Below are 18,955 nucleotides of genomic sequence, written 5' to 3'. Positions count from 1 at the left end.
ATGCCACATTTAAAATCTGATGAACACCGCTCTATGTGAGATTTAAAGCAGACTGTTTTGAATACATTCTTATAAATTAAACTTATTTTGAACCACGTTTTTACTTTTGACCCACATCAAAGACAATTCTATCTGTGCTACATTGTATATCTCCTGACCACGCTGCAATGGAACTTGGGCCTCTGTGGTCGATTGTCTGAAATGTCCTAACATACAAATGTATTACCACTGATTCTCCACCTCTTATTCACCCCTGAAATTTCACAATAGACTGGTCTAGTCTTTGATTATGAAAAGGCTAAATGTGTCTTGAGGGGTAAGGGAGTTTAAAAAAAATCATATTTTTTGCACTCTAGGTACTCAAGCGTTTCCCCAACTCCTAAAGCTGGCACATTGTTATTTGTTAAGTGACCTTGACTGCTAATATGGCATATAAACTAAATACTCATGCTTCCTGCTACAGTCTGACACTTGCATGCTTTAAACCATGTCAGCAAGTCTGACCTTATTTAATTATGCACAACAGTTTACGTAATGTGATTGATTTATAATTACGTCTTTTTCTAACAGGCATCGTCATGGCAAGGGACATATGATCCAGACACAGAACGTCACAAAGAACTGATGAAGGAAGACATTAAACCCCTGCGAGCTTACCCCTGTATATATCTAGCTGTATCTATATTTCCACTAATCAACAGGTGAGTCAAGCTTACCCCTGTATATATCTAGCTGTATCTATATTTCCGCTAATTAACAGGTGAGTCAAGCTTACCCCTGTATATATCTAGCTGTATCTATATTTCCACTAATTAACAGGTGAGTCAAGCTTACCCCTGTATATATCTAGCTGTATCTATATTTCCACTTATAAACAGGTGAGTCAAGTCTACCCCTGTATATATCAAGCTGTATCTATATTTCCCTAATTAACAGGTGAGTCAAGCTTACCCCTGTATATATCTAGCTGTATCTATATTTCCCTAATTAACAGTGATCAAGCTTACCCCTGTATATATCTAGCTGTATCTATATTTCCCTAATTAACAGGTGAGTCAAGTCTACCCCTGTATATATCAAGCTGTATCTATATTTCCACTAATTAACAGGTGAGTCAAGCTTACCCCTGTATATATCTAGCTGTATCTATATTTCCACTAATTAACAGGTGAGTCAAGCTTACCCCTGTATATATCTAGCTGTATCTATATTTCCACTAATTAACAGGTGAGTCAAGCTTACCCCTGTATATATATCTAGCTGTATCTATATTTCCCTAATTAACAGGTGAGTCAAGCTTACCCCTGTATATATCTAGCTGTATCTATATTTCCCCTAATTAACAGGTGAGTCAAGCTTACCCCTGTATATATCTAGCTGTATCTATATTTCCACTAATTAACAGGTGAGTCAAGCTTACCCCTGTATATATCTAGCTGTATCTATATTTCCACTAATTAACAGGTGAGTCAAGCTTACCCCTGTATATATCTAGCTGTATCTATATTTCCACTAATAAACAGGTGAGTCAAGCTTACCCCTGTATATATCTAGCTGTATCTATATTTCCCCTAATTAACAGGTGAGTCAAACTTACCCCTGTATATATCTAGCTGTATCTATATTTCCACTAATTAACAGGTGAGTCAAGCTTACCCCTGTATATATCTAGCTGTATCTATATTTCCCCTAATTAACAGGTGAGTCAAGCTTACCCCTGTATATATCTAGCTGTATCTATATTTCCCCTAATTAACAGGTGAGTCAAGCTTACCCCTGTATATATCTAGCTGTATCTATATTTCCACTAATAAACAGGTGAGTCAAGCTTACCCCTGTATATATCTAGCTGTATCTATATTTCCCCTAATTAACAGGTGAGTCAAGCTTACCCCTGTATATATCTAGCTGTGTCTATATTTCCCCTAATTAACAGGTGAGTCAAGCTTACCCCTGTATATATCTAGCTGTATCTACTTTTCCCCTTATAACAGGTGAGTCAAGCTTACCCCTGTATATATCTAGCTGTATCTATATTTCCCCTAATTAACAGGTGAGTCAAGCTTACCCCTGTATATATCTAGCTGTATCTATATTTCCGCTAATAAACAGGTGTCAAGCTTACCCCTGTATATATCTAGCAGTATCTATATTCCGCTAATTAACAGGTGAGTCAAGCTTACCCCTGTATATATCTAGCTGTATCTATATTTCCACTAATTAACAGGTGAGTCAAGTTTACCCCTGTATATATCTAGCTGTATCTATATTTCCCCTAATTAACAGGTGAGTCAAACTTACCCCTGTATATATCTAGCTGTATCTATATTTCCACTAATTAACAGGTGAGTCAAGCTTACCCCTGTATATATCTAGCTGTGTCTATATTTCCCCTAATTAACAGGTGAGTCAAGCTTACCCCTGTATATATCTAGCTGTATCTATATTTCCACTAATTAACAGGTGAGTCAAGCTTACCCCTGTATATATCTAGCTGTATCTATATTTCCCCTAATTAACAGGTGAGTCAAGCTTACCCCTGTATATATCTAGCTGTATCTATATTTCCCCTAATTAACAGGTGAGTCAAGCTTACCCCTGTATATATCTAGCTGTGTCTATATTTCCCCTAATTAACAGGTGAGTCAAGCTTACCCCTGTATATATCTAGCTGTATCTATATTTCCACTAATTAACAGGTGAGTCAAGCTTACCCCTGTATATATCTAGCTGTAGCAATTTATCCCATGATCAACAGGTGAGTCGAGCCAGAATTTATGATTACTTTAAATCCTTTAAACTTAATTTCGATGTGGCTTTATTTTGCATTTTCAGGCTTTACTAGTTTTCCATTGCGATTATGATTAGCACTTTTTCCCCATGAATTATTTTAGGGATGTCTACTTGTCTGCCGAAAAATGACAAATTTAATCGCTTACAAAAAATTAAATGGTTTTCAATAGATTAAATAAAATGGGTCATGATCATATAATAACATCATTAGATGCTTACCACATATTTATAAAGGGGAGGCCACAGTGACCAGGTGGTTAAGATGTCCCGACATATTACAACAAACCCTCCACCTCTGGGTTGCAAGTTTGAATCCCATGTGGGATAGTTACCAGATATTGATCCCTGGTCAGTGGTATTTCTCCGAGTTTTACAGCTTTCCTCCACCAACAAACTGGCACATTTTTAAACGACCGTGGCTGTTAATGGGACGTTAAATTAATAAAATCAAACTTGTAATGTTACAATTTAGTTGTCGAGATTTAATGTTGTATTTGGTAAATTAGAATATATGTATTTTTCATATAACACAAAATTAAAATGTTTCTTTTCCAGAATACAGAATGCTATATCACCAGAGTACCCTGTATTTCCACTGATGGTATTAGCAGCTCTTTCTTCACCTATTCATGGTAAGTTTCCTCCTTTGAACATCAACTCAATCACCCCTAAAATTTTATAATGAATTGTTCCAGCTTTGTATCAGAAGAGTTCAAATGTGTCCACAGGGGTGAATGAGTTATTATAATAGTACATATTCCTTTGTTTCTTCTTTCTATATATAGTCAAGGTAATCAGCTGTGTAATATCTCGTACATACTTTGATGAATATTACAGAATAATTTGAATCACATAACCTAATTCTGGTTTGCAATGCAATATTGTTGGATCACTTTGAATACCTTTATTTAGGTCTTGATGCGTTTTCCCCATGATTTTTATCTGGACAAAAGCTTTTTACTATGAAAGATATCATGATCAAACTTTAGTGATCAAGTTGCTTATCATGAAGTTAGTCATTATCTGGGCGGCTGCAGTGTTGTTTTTTTAGCCCACCATCAAATCGCCTTTCGTCCGTGGTCCGTGGTCCATCCATCCGTCCTTCCAACCGTCCGTTCCTCCGTTAACAATTCTTGTTACCGCTATTTCTCAAAAAGTGGAAAAGGGATCTTTCTCAAATTTCATATACAGGTTCCCCTAGGACCCTAGTTGTGCATATTGCATTTTGGGACCGATCGGTGAACAAGATGGCCGACAGGCGGCCATCTTGGATTTTGATAGTTAAAGTTTGTTACCGCTATTTCTCAAAAAGTGAAGAAGGGATCTTTCTCAAATTTCATATACAGGTTCCCCTAGGACCCTAGTTGTGCATATTGCATTTTGGGACCGATCGGTGAACAAGATGGTCGACAGGCGGCCATCTTGGATTTTGATATTTAAAGTTTGTTACCACTATTTCTCAAAAAGTGAAGAAGGGATCTTTCTCAAAATCAGTTTGGTGAAGAAGGGATCTTTCTCAAATTTCATATACAGGTTCCCCTAGGACCCTAGTTGTGCATATTGCATTTTGGGACCGATCGGTGAACAAGATGGTGAACAAGGCGGCCATCTTGGATTTTGATAGTTAAAGTTTGTTACCGCTATTTCTCAGAGAGTGCTGAAGGGATCTTTCTCAAATTTCTTATACAGGTTCCCTTAGGACCCTAGTTGTGCATATTGTATTTTGGGACCGATCGGTCAACAAGATGGCCGAAAGGCGGCAATCTTGGATTTTGATAGTTAAAGTTTGTTACCGCTATTTCTCAGAGAGTACTGAAGGGATCTTTCTCAAATTCCATGCATAGTTTCCCCTTGTACCCTAGTTGTGCATAGTACCTTTTAGGACTGATCCATAATGCCTTTCGGGACTGATCGGTAAACAAGATGGCCAACAGGCCGCCATCCTAGATTTCATTGTTGTAGTTTGTTACCACTATTTCTTAGAAAGTACTATAGCGATCTGTCTCAAATTTTATATGTAGTGTGTTTGAAAAAGTTTGAAAAGCAGGTAAAAGATCCCTCTTTCCATTGTCAGACATAGATCATTCCTTGGTGGGCGCCAAGATCCCTCTGGGATCTCTTGTTTCTGTGAACTCCGGCTTTCCTCCATGTACTTGGATGTTAATAGAACATAAGACTATATTTCAGTTTGTGTGTCACCCGCGCCGATAGTTCACCAAGATGATACTATGGTGCTACTTTTCCTGCGACACTTTAAAGTTTTGCTCTATTTCTCAAAAAGTTCAAGTCCAATCCTAACCAAACTTTAAACATAGCTGAAGGACATCATTATCACCTCAACACACCTAAGTGTTGCAGGATTCATTTCAGGGTGTCAGATTCAAGGCTGTGAAACTAAGTGATGCTAAACGATACTTTGCTCTTTTTTTTCCTTTTTTTTTCTCAGATGTTTTTGATAATTCCATTATAGTTATGTAATAAATCTTATTACACATTATTCTTGCCAAATATGTTATTGACAAAAAGATGTCAAAATTATAATAGGATTAGACATCAGGCTTAGCCTATCTTTTAGTCTTCTCCTGATATTGATGGTACAAACATGAAACATATATACATTCTAAGGTTTATGAAGATAGGGGGAGATAACTCTCCAATGCGGATACATATAATAATTAATCATTTTTCAACTCTAAACATTCATTGTCAAAAAATTAAAAAATAAATTTAATGTATACTATGACATTATAAATAGATACTTTTTAAATACTCGAATTAATTTCAATGCATAAAATTTTTATTGTAGATGTATATTACTTTTATGTCTTTAAACTGAAATGTTTTTGTTTGTTTTTGTAGGTGCGGTCAATGCTATAGTATTTGGACTAGACAGAGAAACATTCAGTCGCCTGACCCCATCTCAAATCAAAGTAAGTCTATATCTACTCACCCTGAACACATATTGAACTCTTCTGAATCAAAATCTGGAACAGTTCATTGTGAAATTATAGGGTTAATTGGGCTTATACTACTTCTTTTATGGTGATTGGTTGTGGTGGGACTGTTCCAAAAGAAAACAGTTATAGTGTCAACTGAACCTGTATAACCGTATTCCATTGCAAATAAGACCCTCCACCCAGAGAAGAAATAAAGGTCAAAAGTGTTGTGGCCCCGGGCCTTGTTTGCAGACAACCTGTTTGATAACATCGATCTGTTAGGTCACCATCTATGATATTTAGTATCTGTTGTCTGCTTTAATGACATAAAGACTTAATATTAAAATTCTAACCATAATTTGAAAGTAAACAATAATCTGTTGGAATGTTGAAAGAAGTGGGGCATCAGCCTTAGTTCAAGGCTTTGATTCCTCAAAACAAAAGTAATATACAACGTCAAATACAATTTCTTGAAACAAGAGTGAAGACTAAGGTCAAAACTCCAGTGTAACGTAAAAGAAAAAAATTGACTTTATATTTCCTTTTGAACAGCAGTTTGTTTTCGTGAAACCGGGGCCAGGCGTAAGTGGTACTGACATAACTCCTTAATGATCGGACAAGTTTTTACGGTCTTGTAAATTCAATTAGGAGAAGTTGAGGGATAAATTGTTCATGATGCAACAGGAACTGTAGCCTATGTATCCACGGGTAGATAAACTAAATGTAGGTGTGAGTTAGCCCTAAGACTGAGGAGGGTGAGTTATACACAGTCTACAAAATCAAAGGTGTAATGGCTCTGATTTCTCAAAATGAAATTTTTCATATAGGTTACATAAGGAGAAAAACTTAAGTCTTGGCTTAAGTCTACGCTTTTGTATCGAGAAATTGGAGGCAGGTTGGTTGTTATTTGTAAAGTCCACCATTTATAAAGTGATTGTGGCATCCAAGATAGTAAAAGTATTGGATGTCATTTTATGTCGATCTTTCTTCAAGCCCAATTAGAAATAAGTGGAGGCATATAGGTAGTTATGGTACTTAAACCATTTGCCTGATTTTTAAATGTCAGGGTCACAAAGGTCAGGGGTCCTAAAGGTCAGGGGTCACCTGACTGATAACCTGGGTTTTGTCAAGGCACTCAAGGTTGTTTCCGTGCAAAAATCACTTGTTTATATGAAAGTCATTGAAAGTGATTAAAATAAGTTAAGTTTGACACATGTAGTTATAGTTATACTAAGTACTACCTATAATATTTAGAGATCATATTAATAGCTAGTGATATATTATGAAATTAGGTCACTATGTCCTATATTTGGGATTTGAGATCAATATTGATTTTTGGTGATATATTTTAAAATTTGGTAACTTCTGAGCTATATTTTAGAATTAAATTCAATAGATTTTTGATGGTGTATTACAGTTACATCTGTAGGTCACCTTATATTTATATTTTAGATTTTTGATCTGCATCAAGACATTATTATACACTATTGTCATTAATTGTCATATACATATTGTATTCTGATCAGGGGCGATAACCCCTGCAGTGTTAAAATTATTTCACTTTGAGTCTCACTTGGAAATTTTTATGCTTTATTCCTGTATATTAGAATCATTTTCCATCCATAATACAATTTCTAATTTGAAACGACTCAGAAGTGTGTTATGAATGTATGAGAATTTTTGATCATAGCAATTTTCTAGTTATTTTCTGATTTCAGTCTAGCCAAGGGTTTGATGCCTTACAAAATTTTGTAACCCTTGGAAAGAATATCGCTATCTTTTATATCCAGATATAAAAAGTTTATTTGGGACTACTGGCAGGTGACCAGTTCTCGTCGAGTACCAATTCTCCGCATTGCATGTGTATCTATGATTTTCATGCAATTTTACATCAATAAAGTCATCTTCTGATAGAAGATACTTCCATGCTGATTTCCACAAATACTTGTCTGAAAAGTCGTGTGCGATCATACAAATACTCATGCGATGTTGCCTGCCAGTAGCAAAATTATCCAAATAGAATAGAATATTCATAGACAAGTTATATTAATATGGAAACAACAAGACTCAAATACATTATCAAATTGACATGAAATTGTGAAAGTTTTCAATAGAAAATTTCAACATTTATGTTATTTCATTTCGTAAAATTTATCCCTTGAAAATATTCATGCCCTTTGACACTTCACTTGTATTCAGTGAACTTACTTTTGTAAATATGCCTGTTTCTTTGGAAGTTTTGATATCTCTTTTATGAAAATAAGGCTTAATGATAATTATACAAAACCGTTATAAATGGAAGCATTCTAGCATATGATGGACAACTATTTATCCGCCCTTCAAATATTCCTCATTCACCCCTGAAATTTCATAATGGACTGGTCTAATCTTTAATTCAGAAGAGTCTAAATGTGTCTTCAGGGGTGAAAGAGTTAAGAGCAGACATGTCATTAAAAATTTAAAAAAAAATTGTTGCCATTTTCACAGAAGACGTTCGTTACAGGCATATGAATGCATATTGTTAAATATATTCATCAGTGACTGCCTTTGTTTATTGTACGTCACTTAACACTGTTTAAATACCCACTTTATTATTTTATGTAGACATGCCTGAGTTTTTGTCCATGAATCACACAATATAAAGTATGTGGAATACATTTTTCATTGTCTCTAATCTGTCAAATAACTTCTTAGAGAGGTATTTTGCAAATTAGATACATACTGGCATCTTGACATTTTCGAAAAAATTTTATCATTTTTCATCGGAAGAACTTTAACATGTAAAAATAAAATACCATATAGAGGGTTGCTTTCATGGACGAAACTTTACGCCATTTGGAACTAAATCAAGAAAATATTATTTAAGCGGATCAGAATTTTGCAGTTGGGCTTGAAGTGTATATATAAATTCAGCCCACTTTTGAAATATCATGGATCAAAATTTTACTACCAAAGCGATAGCCCATGTAATCGTAAAAATATTATCTCCAGCAAAATAACCGTCATTATGGTATACATGATTGTGCAGAAGATGGCGGAGCTCATATATGATATAAAAGTTTATATATTAGGTAGGTATTTGATGTTACAGACAATAGTTTAAAGTATAGAGCCACTTTCAGAATAAAACATGTTTGTAAATGATATGAATAATTGAATATCACAATTTAAATTCTGTAAACAAGTTGTGTTTCCTGTTAGGCTTCAGGTATTTCTCATATATTTGCACCCAGGTTGAAAAATCAGGCACGGAATTTGAAATATTGTACTTACAATTTAAGAAGATTTTTTGTAATAAAACTTAGTGATAATCTATTCATAATTCATGGACTTGGTCATGAACCTTAGGGAAATGAAGCATAAAAATGGAATAAAATGACAGAAGCACTTCTGATGGCAACATTCTATACCCTTTCAACAAAGGCAATAGTACTGTGGCTTCCAGCTGTATCATCCTCTACCCTGTCAACAAAGGCAATAGTACTGCTACTTCCAGCTGCACCTTAACAATCTTCCAGATGGCAACATCCCCTACTCTCTCAAAAGGAGTAAGAGTACTGATGCTTCCAGCTGTACCTCAACAATACTCCTGAAGACAACATCCCATACCCTTTCAACAAAGGCAACAGTACAACTGCTTCCAGATGTGCCCCAACAATCTTCCTGATGACAACATCGCCTACCCTCTCAACAGGAGTAAGAGCACTGCTGCCTCCAGCTGTACCTCAACAATATTCCCGGCGACAACATCCCATACCATTTCAACAAAGGCAAGAGTACTACTGCTTCCAGCTGTACCTCAACAATACTCCTGACGACAACATCCCTTACCATTTCAACAAAGGCAAGAGTACTACTGCTTCTAGCTGTACCTCAACAATCTTCCTGATGACAACATCGCCTATCCTCTCAACAGGAGTAAGAACACTGCTGTTTCCAGCTGTACCCCAACAATACTCCCGACGACAACATCCCATACCATTTCAACAAAGGCAAGAGTACTACTGCTTCCAGCTGTACCTCAACAATCTTCCTGATGACAACATCGCCTACCCTCTCAACAGGAGTAAGAGCACTGCTGCTTCCAGCTGTACCTCAACAATACTCCCGACGACAACATCCCATACCATTTCAACAAAGGCAAGAGTACTACTGCTTCCAGCTGTACCTCAACAATCTTCCTGATGACAACATCGCCTACCCTCTCAACAGGAGTAAGAGCACTGCTGCTTCCAGCTGTACCTCAACAATACTCCCGACGACAACATCCCATACCATTTCAGCAAAGGCAAGAGTACTGTGGCTTCCAGCTGTACCTCAACAATACTCCCGACGACAACATCCCATACCATTTCAACAAAGGCAAGAGTACTACTGCTTCCAGCTGTACCTCAACAATCTTCCTGATGACAACATCGCCTACCCTCTCAACAGGGGTAAGAGCACTGCTGCTTCCAGCTGTACCTCAACAATACTCCCGACGACAACATCCCATATCATTTCAACAAAGACAAGAGTATTACTGCTTCCAGCTGTACCTCAACAATACTCCTGATGACAACATCCCCTATCCTCTCAAAAGGGGTAAGAACACTGCTACTTCCAACTGTACCTCAACAATACTCCTGAGACAACAACATCCCATACCATTTCAGCAAAGGCAAGAGTACTGTGGCTCCCAGCTGTACCTCAACAATACTCCTGACGACAACATCCCTTACCATTTCAACAAAGGCAATAGTACTACTGCTTCCAGCTGTACCTCAACTATCTTCCTGATGACAACATCGCCTACCCTCTCAACAGGAGGAGTAAGAGCACTGCTGCTTGCAGCTGTACCTCAACAATACTCCCCGACGACAACATCCCATACCATTTCAAGAAAGGAGAGAGTACTAATGCTTCCAGCTGTACCTCAACAATCTTCCTGATGACAACATCGCCTACCCTCTCAACAGGAGTAAGAGCACTGCTGTACCTCAAACAATCATCGTAATGAAAACATCCCATACCATTAAAACAGAGGCAAGGGTAATGTTGCTTTCAGCTGTATCTAAGAAATCATCCTGATGACAACATCCCATACCCTGCTGCTTCCAGCTGTACAAAAATGGATAGCTCCTATTACAAAATTTAACTTAATTACTAACAAAGCAATAATTAGAAACAAACTATAGTGTTAAGTTAAGACTAGTCTGTTTCTGATAACTCCTTTGTTAACAGTTAACTCTTACTGACATGTTGCCATTAGCGATTGTTATATTGGTGACACAGTTTTGTGATGTGTGGAATGTAATTGATATTAATGTCATGTAAAACTTTGATTGACATGTCTTAGCTGATTAGCACATTTAATGAGATCAGAAATATGTTATGAAATTTACATAACTATTTATACATATAGGGATTGAACAGTGTTTTGATTGCGTTTATGGTAATATGAACGCAAGTGGATAAAATCATTTTCAATGTGACGTGTTAATCAAGCATGTCTCTAAGTACCACTCATTGTAAGGATCAAGAAAAATTATTTTCAAGCCAAATCGTCCTTATACACAGCTGAAATTGTGTTAAAATTGGATTGGTCATTTGAGACCCCAAAATAGTGTTCTTTGTAAGCAGGTTGTAGATATACAGAGGTTGACGCCAAGACAGGTTTTACTCTAGATCGGGGTCTTGGTGCGTATCCACACTTAGTGCATTAGTGGCACTTGTTTCCACAAAAGACTACTCAATAACAGTGTCTTATTGTCACCTACTCTGTCTGATGATTGCGCAAAAGAACAGTCTATTATTGCGACCTATTATCTTTATGTATTGTACAAAAGAGTAGGATCATACATATGTACTTCCAATTGAACAGTTTCTAAAAAAATAATGTTTTGTATTCATACAGGTTGTAGTTGAGTTTCTGATTCAATTTCAAAATTTTCATGAAATCTACTTCAAATAATGCCATAGTGGTTTATATTTCTACTTTGAAAATATAAAGTTATGTACTTTCTCATGGAAATTCAAGATCTACCACTTTTCATATTCTTGCATTGTAATAGATTTGTCGAATATTACCATACAGTCGGATACAATACTTTTATTTTAAATTATGACTTTCACAACTTTTGGAGTGAAATATGCGTATAAGTAAGGTTTACAATTAGGTCAAGACCACCAACATGCCATGGATTAAAGTAAAACAAGTTCGAGTTAATAAAAATCTGTATTTTATTTAGTTTCAACTTGAATTGAGTTTAATTATAGCAGCTGGACAATTTATAAAATGTACCTTAACTTCTTGACCACACACTTTCTCACCAATGTAGATATGCCCGCGCATAAATCAGATGAAAAGACAAGTCACTCATACATAAATGGAACACCTTATACGCATCCAGCATCAAATATACGCTTCAAGCATCAAAATGTTGACATGTCAGAAATTTGACAATGTATATGATGCAGAGTTATATCTGTATGCACTTCTTGATTATAAACTTCACGCAAAGAATAAATTGGATGGTCCATGATGGAGGAAAGGAAGTTGACAAGTCTATCATTTTGATATACAACTGTATAATGAACAAGACTTCACACAATGTTGTGGGAAATGGCAGGATGAGTTGACAAAATACATCATGGCTACATATGGGGTGACTCTGACACACCAACGCATTTAAAGTCCAGGACTACACTTTCTAGAGGTAATTATGAGACTTGAAAAGAATAAAGTTGACACAAAATTTGCTAAAAACCATTAATAAAAGGACGTACATACAGGAAATCTAGCGTAAACAATAATTGTAGGTACAAGTGTGAATATATAAAGACATCTCATATCTCTGTGATGTTTAAGGCGTTTTTATGTAAGCACTGCAGAAAAGAATTAATATCAGGAAATGACTTTTATATGAGGGGAATGAGAAATGAGGGGACGTGACTTGCCTTCATTATTTTTAATAAATATATACCAGGAATGTAATATATAGATATGAACGGTGTGCACTTATAGCTTGTATTAATGTATTCCAAGACCTACTGTTTTGTAAATGTATTCTGATCTATTCTTTTTGGAACTAATGAACTAATATTTGTATGTGAAATACGTTTTGAGAAGAAAAACAACAAAAACAAAACAGACGTGAAATACATTGAGAGAACAAAAACAAAACCATCGAAAATGCACTGTAATTACAATGAACTTTGAACTCCTCCCATTTCCTTACCCTTTGTACTTTTCAAGACGATTTCATTTCGATTTTGAGTATTTTAATATATCTGCTTAGATCATTCCCAGCATTTTTTTTAGAAATAAATTAGTTCTAAATTATATTTATATTTTTGCATGCTGTGCGAGAGCCCTTCTGTGTGAGGACAATATTTTGTCGGGGGGGGGGGGGGGGGTCGACCCCAGGGAGCCCAAACCCTGCGGCTTCTGATCATCGGAGACAAATCGCATTTTTTCGAACTTAATCGCACTCGAAACTAAAATTCTAATATGCATTCCATATGTAATTGACAAATCTAGTATACTTCTTCCACATCTTGTTCGTTATTGTATCATGATGATACCTTTATGATGATTTTACTACAGGATTTTTTTTTATCATTTTTTAGCACAAATGCTAAAATTTGTATGTTTTATATAAATTATATAAAATATAAACTAGCGCACTTAGGTGGTTCAATACTGGAAATGCCATTTTACACGATTTAGCGGTAAAATGAATACTTTTGCAGTAATCAAAAGCCATTTAAAAGTCATGTCCTTTCCTTTCATCCTTTCAAATTGTTAATTTGTAATGATATTTAAACCATCTGAAAATGACATATTTGCAGTTGACATAAAGGTTTTTAATATGGCTATCATGCAAGGTCATATTGTCATTCAAGCAGACACAGATTTCCTTTGAAATGCTCTGGCAGTGCTAATAGACACTACAGCATCCGCGCATCTTTTTTTATCACCCGAGGTGGGGGTTAAAGTTAACAAAAAAGAAAGATCGATTTTTGTAAGAAAATGATACCCTGATTTTACCAGATGTTATTCAAAGGTATCTTGACGGAATATAATGTCACCCTCCGTAATTCATGACTAACCGTGAAAACTTTTTTATTTTGATAAGTCTAGTAAAATTAATATTGCCTTTTGTGTTCCTGAAATCAAAATTACCATTCGTCGGCGGTATAGCACCTTTGATTTTGAATGTTGGTTTCAGTATCTAATCCCGCTAGTGCATATACATATCGTAGTGCATTCCCGATAGTATATCATATGTGTGTACATGCTTATGCTTGCTAGTATAGTTTGGGATGTGTACTTGAAGGTATTGGATTGGTAAAAGGCAATTACAGAACTAGAAACGTTTTTTCGAGATATCTGTTATTTTCATAACTGCTAGCACACATAAGTTCTTAGTATGTGGTAATTTAAGACCATATGCAGCACGTCGACGTCTTTTGTATATAAGTCTTCAATATGCAATACATTTATGTCCATATCGTGTGGTACATTTATGCTAAATGGACTAATTTTTTTATTTGATGTGAATGTTTGGGTTCTTCGATAGTCATCCAAAGTTATATGTCTGTCTCCCCTATCCATGGCAGTGGCTGGGCTGTCGTCAAATTCATAGAGCAACAGTTGTACCAACGAAATATACTGCAGGTGACACGATACTGTAGGTCTTATTGTACCAGCAGTCATACCTGCTACTGCGTATACTATTCAGTACCCAAGAAATAGGGTGACTGCTGACTTACTGGACAAAGATTACACAGGAGTTTAAATTACGATAAGCAAGGCATCTAGCATGGTTTGACCAAAGAACCGAATTTTAAAACCTTCTTTGCTAGAACGAAAACTCAACTAAAAGGATAACGTCAATTCATTTTCAAATCTAGTACAGACGGACAAGGTATTGAATCTCGTCTGCCTCTTTTTGAGTGACCGAATATGTTGTAAAAATCAATTTTGTATGTAGTCTGACATATTAATAACAAAAACCATTCTTCTAGTTCTAATGTCGTTAATCTGGACGCTTGTCATTTTAGTATATTAACGTTGAATGCTACTAGTGAAAATTCAACATAGCTTCATATTTTTATCAACCATAACTGTGTTATACGGATATTACATTGAATACTAAAAGAAAGTAGCATTTACATTTTGGACAATCCTGTAAGAGCATATTTTATATCAGCGTGTCTAAGTTATTTTAATTGTTCAAATTCTGTTTTCCAGCTGCTATAAACCAACTGTCCTTCGTGGTGACCCAATTTTGCGATTTCAAAATAAGTTCGCGAAGATTTATTTTTGCGAGGTTTTAATTGATTGATTTTTATTTATCTGCGAGGATTAACGTTAGCGAAATTACTCAAAAAGTCGCGAAATCAATAGCACGCGATAGAAAGTTGGTTTACAGTAAAGGCAAAGGGTGTTACGATAGAATCAGAAGAGATAAGATATAGTTTTTGTAATTATTATTAAAATCTTGTAGCCAACCTGTCAATCTTGTATACTTTATCACATTCATCAATGCACTTTTATTCTATGGAGTTGTCGTGTGTTTGTCGGTATAAGAACTTTACTTTCGAAGAGAAATTTAAAATATTTTCCCGTAATTAAAAGCATGTTTTGAAAAAATAAATTTTATATTTTGTGTGAAACCTTACTCAATGCATTGTTGTCAACGAACGTCATGTTTAAACGATTTGACCAAACGTAAGATGTCAGGTAAAAAAATATCTCGGAACGAATAATTATTGTAAGGTTTAATATATTTCACTCGAATGACTTACTTATTACTCGATATCATTAGCGTAACGTGATATGGACTTTTCGGCCATAATACTCTTTCATTTACAATATAAAATAATTTCTTAAAAATTCGCCAAAAAAACACACAAAAATTGCGAGAACTGGTCGCCGTTCAGTACTGTAAATATGGATATTTTTGAGTGTTGAAATTTTCTTTAAGTCATCTTTCAAACAGCTTGCGTTGTGATGAATTTTGCGCTTTGAATCTAATAGTGTAATTGTTGACATGTAGTTGAAAGTCACATTTGTTATTATTTTATATATTCGTGGAAATCAATGAAAGGTAATTAAGCGGAAATTTTCATGCCGCAAATAATTCCACTTTTACAGTAATTCCCTGTCGTTCGCTTCATTACCTTAAAACATCGACAACTCCATATTATCCTTTGGTGAGGTGACCTTCACGCTTTCTAACCAGAACTATCTTCCACTTCAGATGGCCTTTCTAAGTCACCACCAGGCCCCGAGGGTAAGGGAGTATCCCGTGGCCCTATACTCCCAGGACACGCCCTCCTCCCCTCTGACGGCTGACCCCGCTCAGTCCAGGTTCTCTAACGTCTCATACTCTCGACTGACGTAATCATGCCATCCCTAATACCAGGAACCAAGCTAAGACTGGTACTAACTTCCACCACTTTCACCAAGCTAGTAGCCATTCCGTGTCTACATATTAAACATTTATCTGCCTTTGCTGGTAGGTATTCATTGTGACGTCATGTATTTGTGGGAGTAACGTCATATTTTCAGAGAAAAACGACGTAGATTTTTCACACAAAATATTGACGCCACAATTAATAACTACCCGCAAGGATGGTAACTATGTGATATATAAAGTCGGAATATTAGAATTAGAGACTTACCTACGTTTCTTTAATTTATGTAGCCCTACTTTCATATTTGTTTCCAATATCTAATTGTCTGTAAAATATATATAAACATTGATATTTTTACTGATATTTGCTTTTAAAACTTTAGTGTCTGTTTTCAGTTGTGCATTTATGTTGTCTTCATCTTTGTAGTTTCACCGTCTTATTCATATAAATGTTATTTTAAAATTAATATTTCTTATTTTGCCTCCGTTGAAGCAAATTGGTAATGTTAGGATAAATCCGGACTCCAAATCTGTATTCTTGGTATTACTGTTCATGATTTCATAGTTGTATGGTAAAATGTTTAGATTTTCACTAATCCTTCTTCAAATCCTACCATCTTGTTATTAAATCTATAATCTTACCTGAAATTTTACAATAATTTCACAAATGTTTTAAATAATGTATCCTTAAACTATGTTGTTACTTTTACCGCAAAGTTTCTTGGTATTAGGATTTGACGTAGTTTGTGGACTTACGTCAACGCAATGCCGCATATATCTATCTCTGTCACTTTTTAAATTCAATTCATATATTGCAAGGAAGTTACCTGTTTTCCCATTCAAGAAAATTAACTTAGAAAGATTAAAATATAAATTTTCGACAATGACTCTAATATGTCAAACGAAATCACAAATTTATTCCAACGGTAGAAAAGCGATAATTGGTCTGTTTAAAAATGCTGCAAGCACACTTTATAGGACTGCTGAAAATACACATGGTTTCAGTTTTGCACAGTGTAAATGCATGTTCTTTGAATGACAAAAACTTTTGCACCTTTCTGCTCCAAATTGATCGCATGCTCATATACGTATTTTCAAAAGTAGGTTTTTTTTTGTGCCAAACGAAACGTTTTTTGCTTAAATGTTCAAAGCTAGCAGAAATACCCATTGTGGTTAAAATGTATTTTAATTTTGACTTCATTGTCGTTTAAAATGAATTTAATTGTGACCTGTTGCCATAGATGTTGTTTTTTCGTCCTATTAACATCAAAATATGTTTTCTTGAGTGATTTCATGGCACCATTTCCGCATTCACAACGTTCAGGTGACTATGTCAACTAATTAGACCGATGTCGAAATACATTACAGTTGGGGAATTTCAAAATTCATTATTTTCCAATTTTTTTTGACTGAGTATCAAATTTAAATAATGCAGGTGTACACCTTCCTTGAGTTAAACATTCAGACCACTGCTGAATTACAATTGTGATGTTGCTTCACATTAATCAGGGAAAAAATAGACAACATTGCAATAAACGCCGGAGTCATTCTTTTTTAAGGCTTAATCAAAGATGATTCTTTCAATACTTTTAGATAACTTAAATGGTTAACAAATTAATGACATACCAGTATTTATATCATTAAATGAAAAAAAAAGTATTGATGACAGAATAGTATTAATATCACGTTTAAGTGTAAAATAAAAAAGAGACTGTAATTTGAATATCGTATTCACATTAGATTGATTTGCATTGCATGCTCATTTTGTATTGACATGAATCTGTTCGTCATATATATGAAGGGTTTAATTTACATTTCGTTGATAATAGATGCACTTAATACAATGTATGTAATTACTATTACAATATCAGCCGCTCCACCGCAAATGAATCTGTAAGACATTTGAACAATATCATTGGTCATATTAACAGTATGTTTTGTTCTGCTTTCTCTCTTCTTATTTCGTTAATTTTGTTTTCATTTGCCCAAAGTTATTTGCTTATTTTTGGCTTAGCTACACGTATATCTACCAAAATCTTAGTATTTCACATGTGTAACTTTAGGTTTTACAAGCAATGTCTTTATAATAAATTGGATATTTTTAGTTCTAAGTTAGTTAGCAATGTTTTAGCTATATATTTAAATAGATATGTTATGCTTGTCAGTTGTTGTAGGGTCAATTATTGGTATATGTGATTATTCCGTCTTTGCATATTACAGAGTTAGCTCCCTTGCGGATAGGTATCGATTGTTACGTCATTATTTTGTGAGCGCAATTTACGTCGTTTTCTCCGAAATGTGTGACGTTACGCTCGTAAACACGTGACGTCACAATCGATACCTACCCCCAAGGGTAGATAACTCTGTAATATGCAAATACAGAATACCGTACAGCCAGTCATTTTCAATATTTCGTGGATCACTCAAATGTTCGCGATCATTGCATTCAACCCCGAACTCGCGAACATATCATCCCCGCGAAAATAACCAGCTACACGACAGAATATTTGATCTGTTTATATTTTATTATATGTATGCTCTGTCAACAGGTAGCCTTCCTGAAGAGGATCAGTCGGGGCTCTGGTATCCAAGAATACCACCACGAAGAAGAAGTCGGTGGCACCCCTTACTGAGTGGCAGTGCCTCAGGGTGGCCGCTATGGGAGCCATTAGACAAAGGAATACCAGCTGAAGCTGAATAGATATATTTCTCTGGGAATGAGTAGATTAGTATCGTAGACTTAACTAACGGTACAGGCACTAGGCATGTTACCGTTCTGAGCGTAGACGCAATACATACACGCGTACTCGGTGTTCGTCT

General features: G+C 35.4%; 1 protein-coding gene across 2 annotated transcripts in view; it reads left to right on the top strand.

The window, feature by feature from the left end:
- LOC138306995 (cyclic AMP receptor-like protein A) overlaps positions 1-18,955 on the top strand; it is a 31,506-nt gene extending 12,551 nt beyond the window's left edge. Inside the window, exons 10-14 of one of the 2 annotated variants that reach the window (XM_069247610.1) lie at positions 571-701; positions 3,349-3,425; positions 5,653-5,723; positions 15,980-16,161; positions 18,685-18,955. In XM_069247610.1, coding sequence (XP_069103711.1) covers positions 571-701; positions 3,349-3,425; positions 5,653-5,723; positions 15,980-16,123 — 423 coding nt within the window. In that variant the 3' untranslated portion in view covers positions 16,124-16,161; positions 18,685-18,955. The remainder of the gene's footprint in view (positions 1-570; positions 702-3,348; positions 3,426-5,652; positions 5,724-15,979; positions 16,162-18,684) is intronic. The other variant, XM_069247611.1, reaches the window with a different exon arrangement.

This window comes from Argopecten irradians, chromosome 14 (genome assembly GCF_041381155.1).
Source record: "Argopecten irradians isolate NY chromosome 14, Ai_NY, whole genome shotgun sequence".
Lineage (NCBI taxonomy): Eukaryota > Metazoa > Mollusca > Bivalvia > Pectinida > Pectinidae > Argopecten > Argopecten irradians.
Note: the sequence above shows the minus strand (reverse complement) of the source record. Positions and strands in the feature narration are given on the sequence as shown.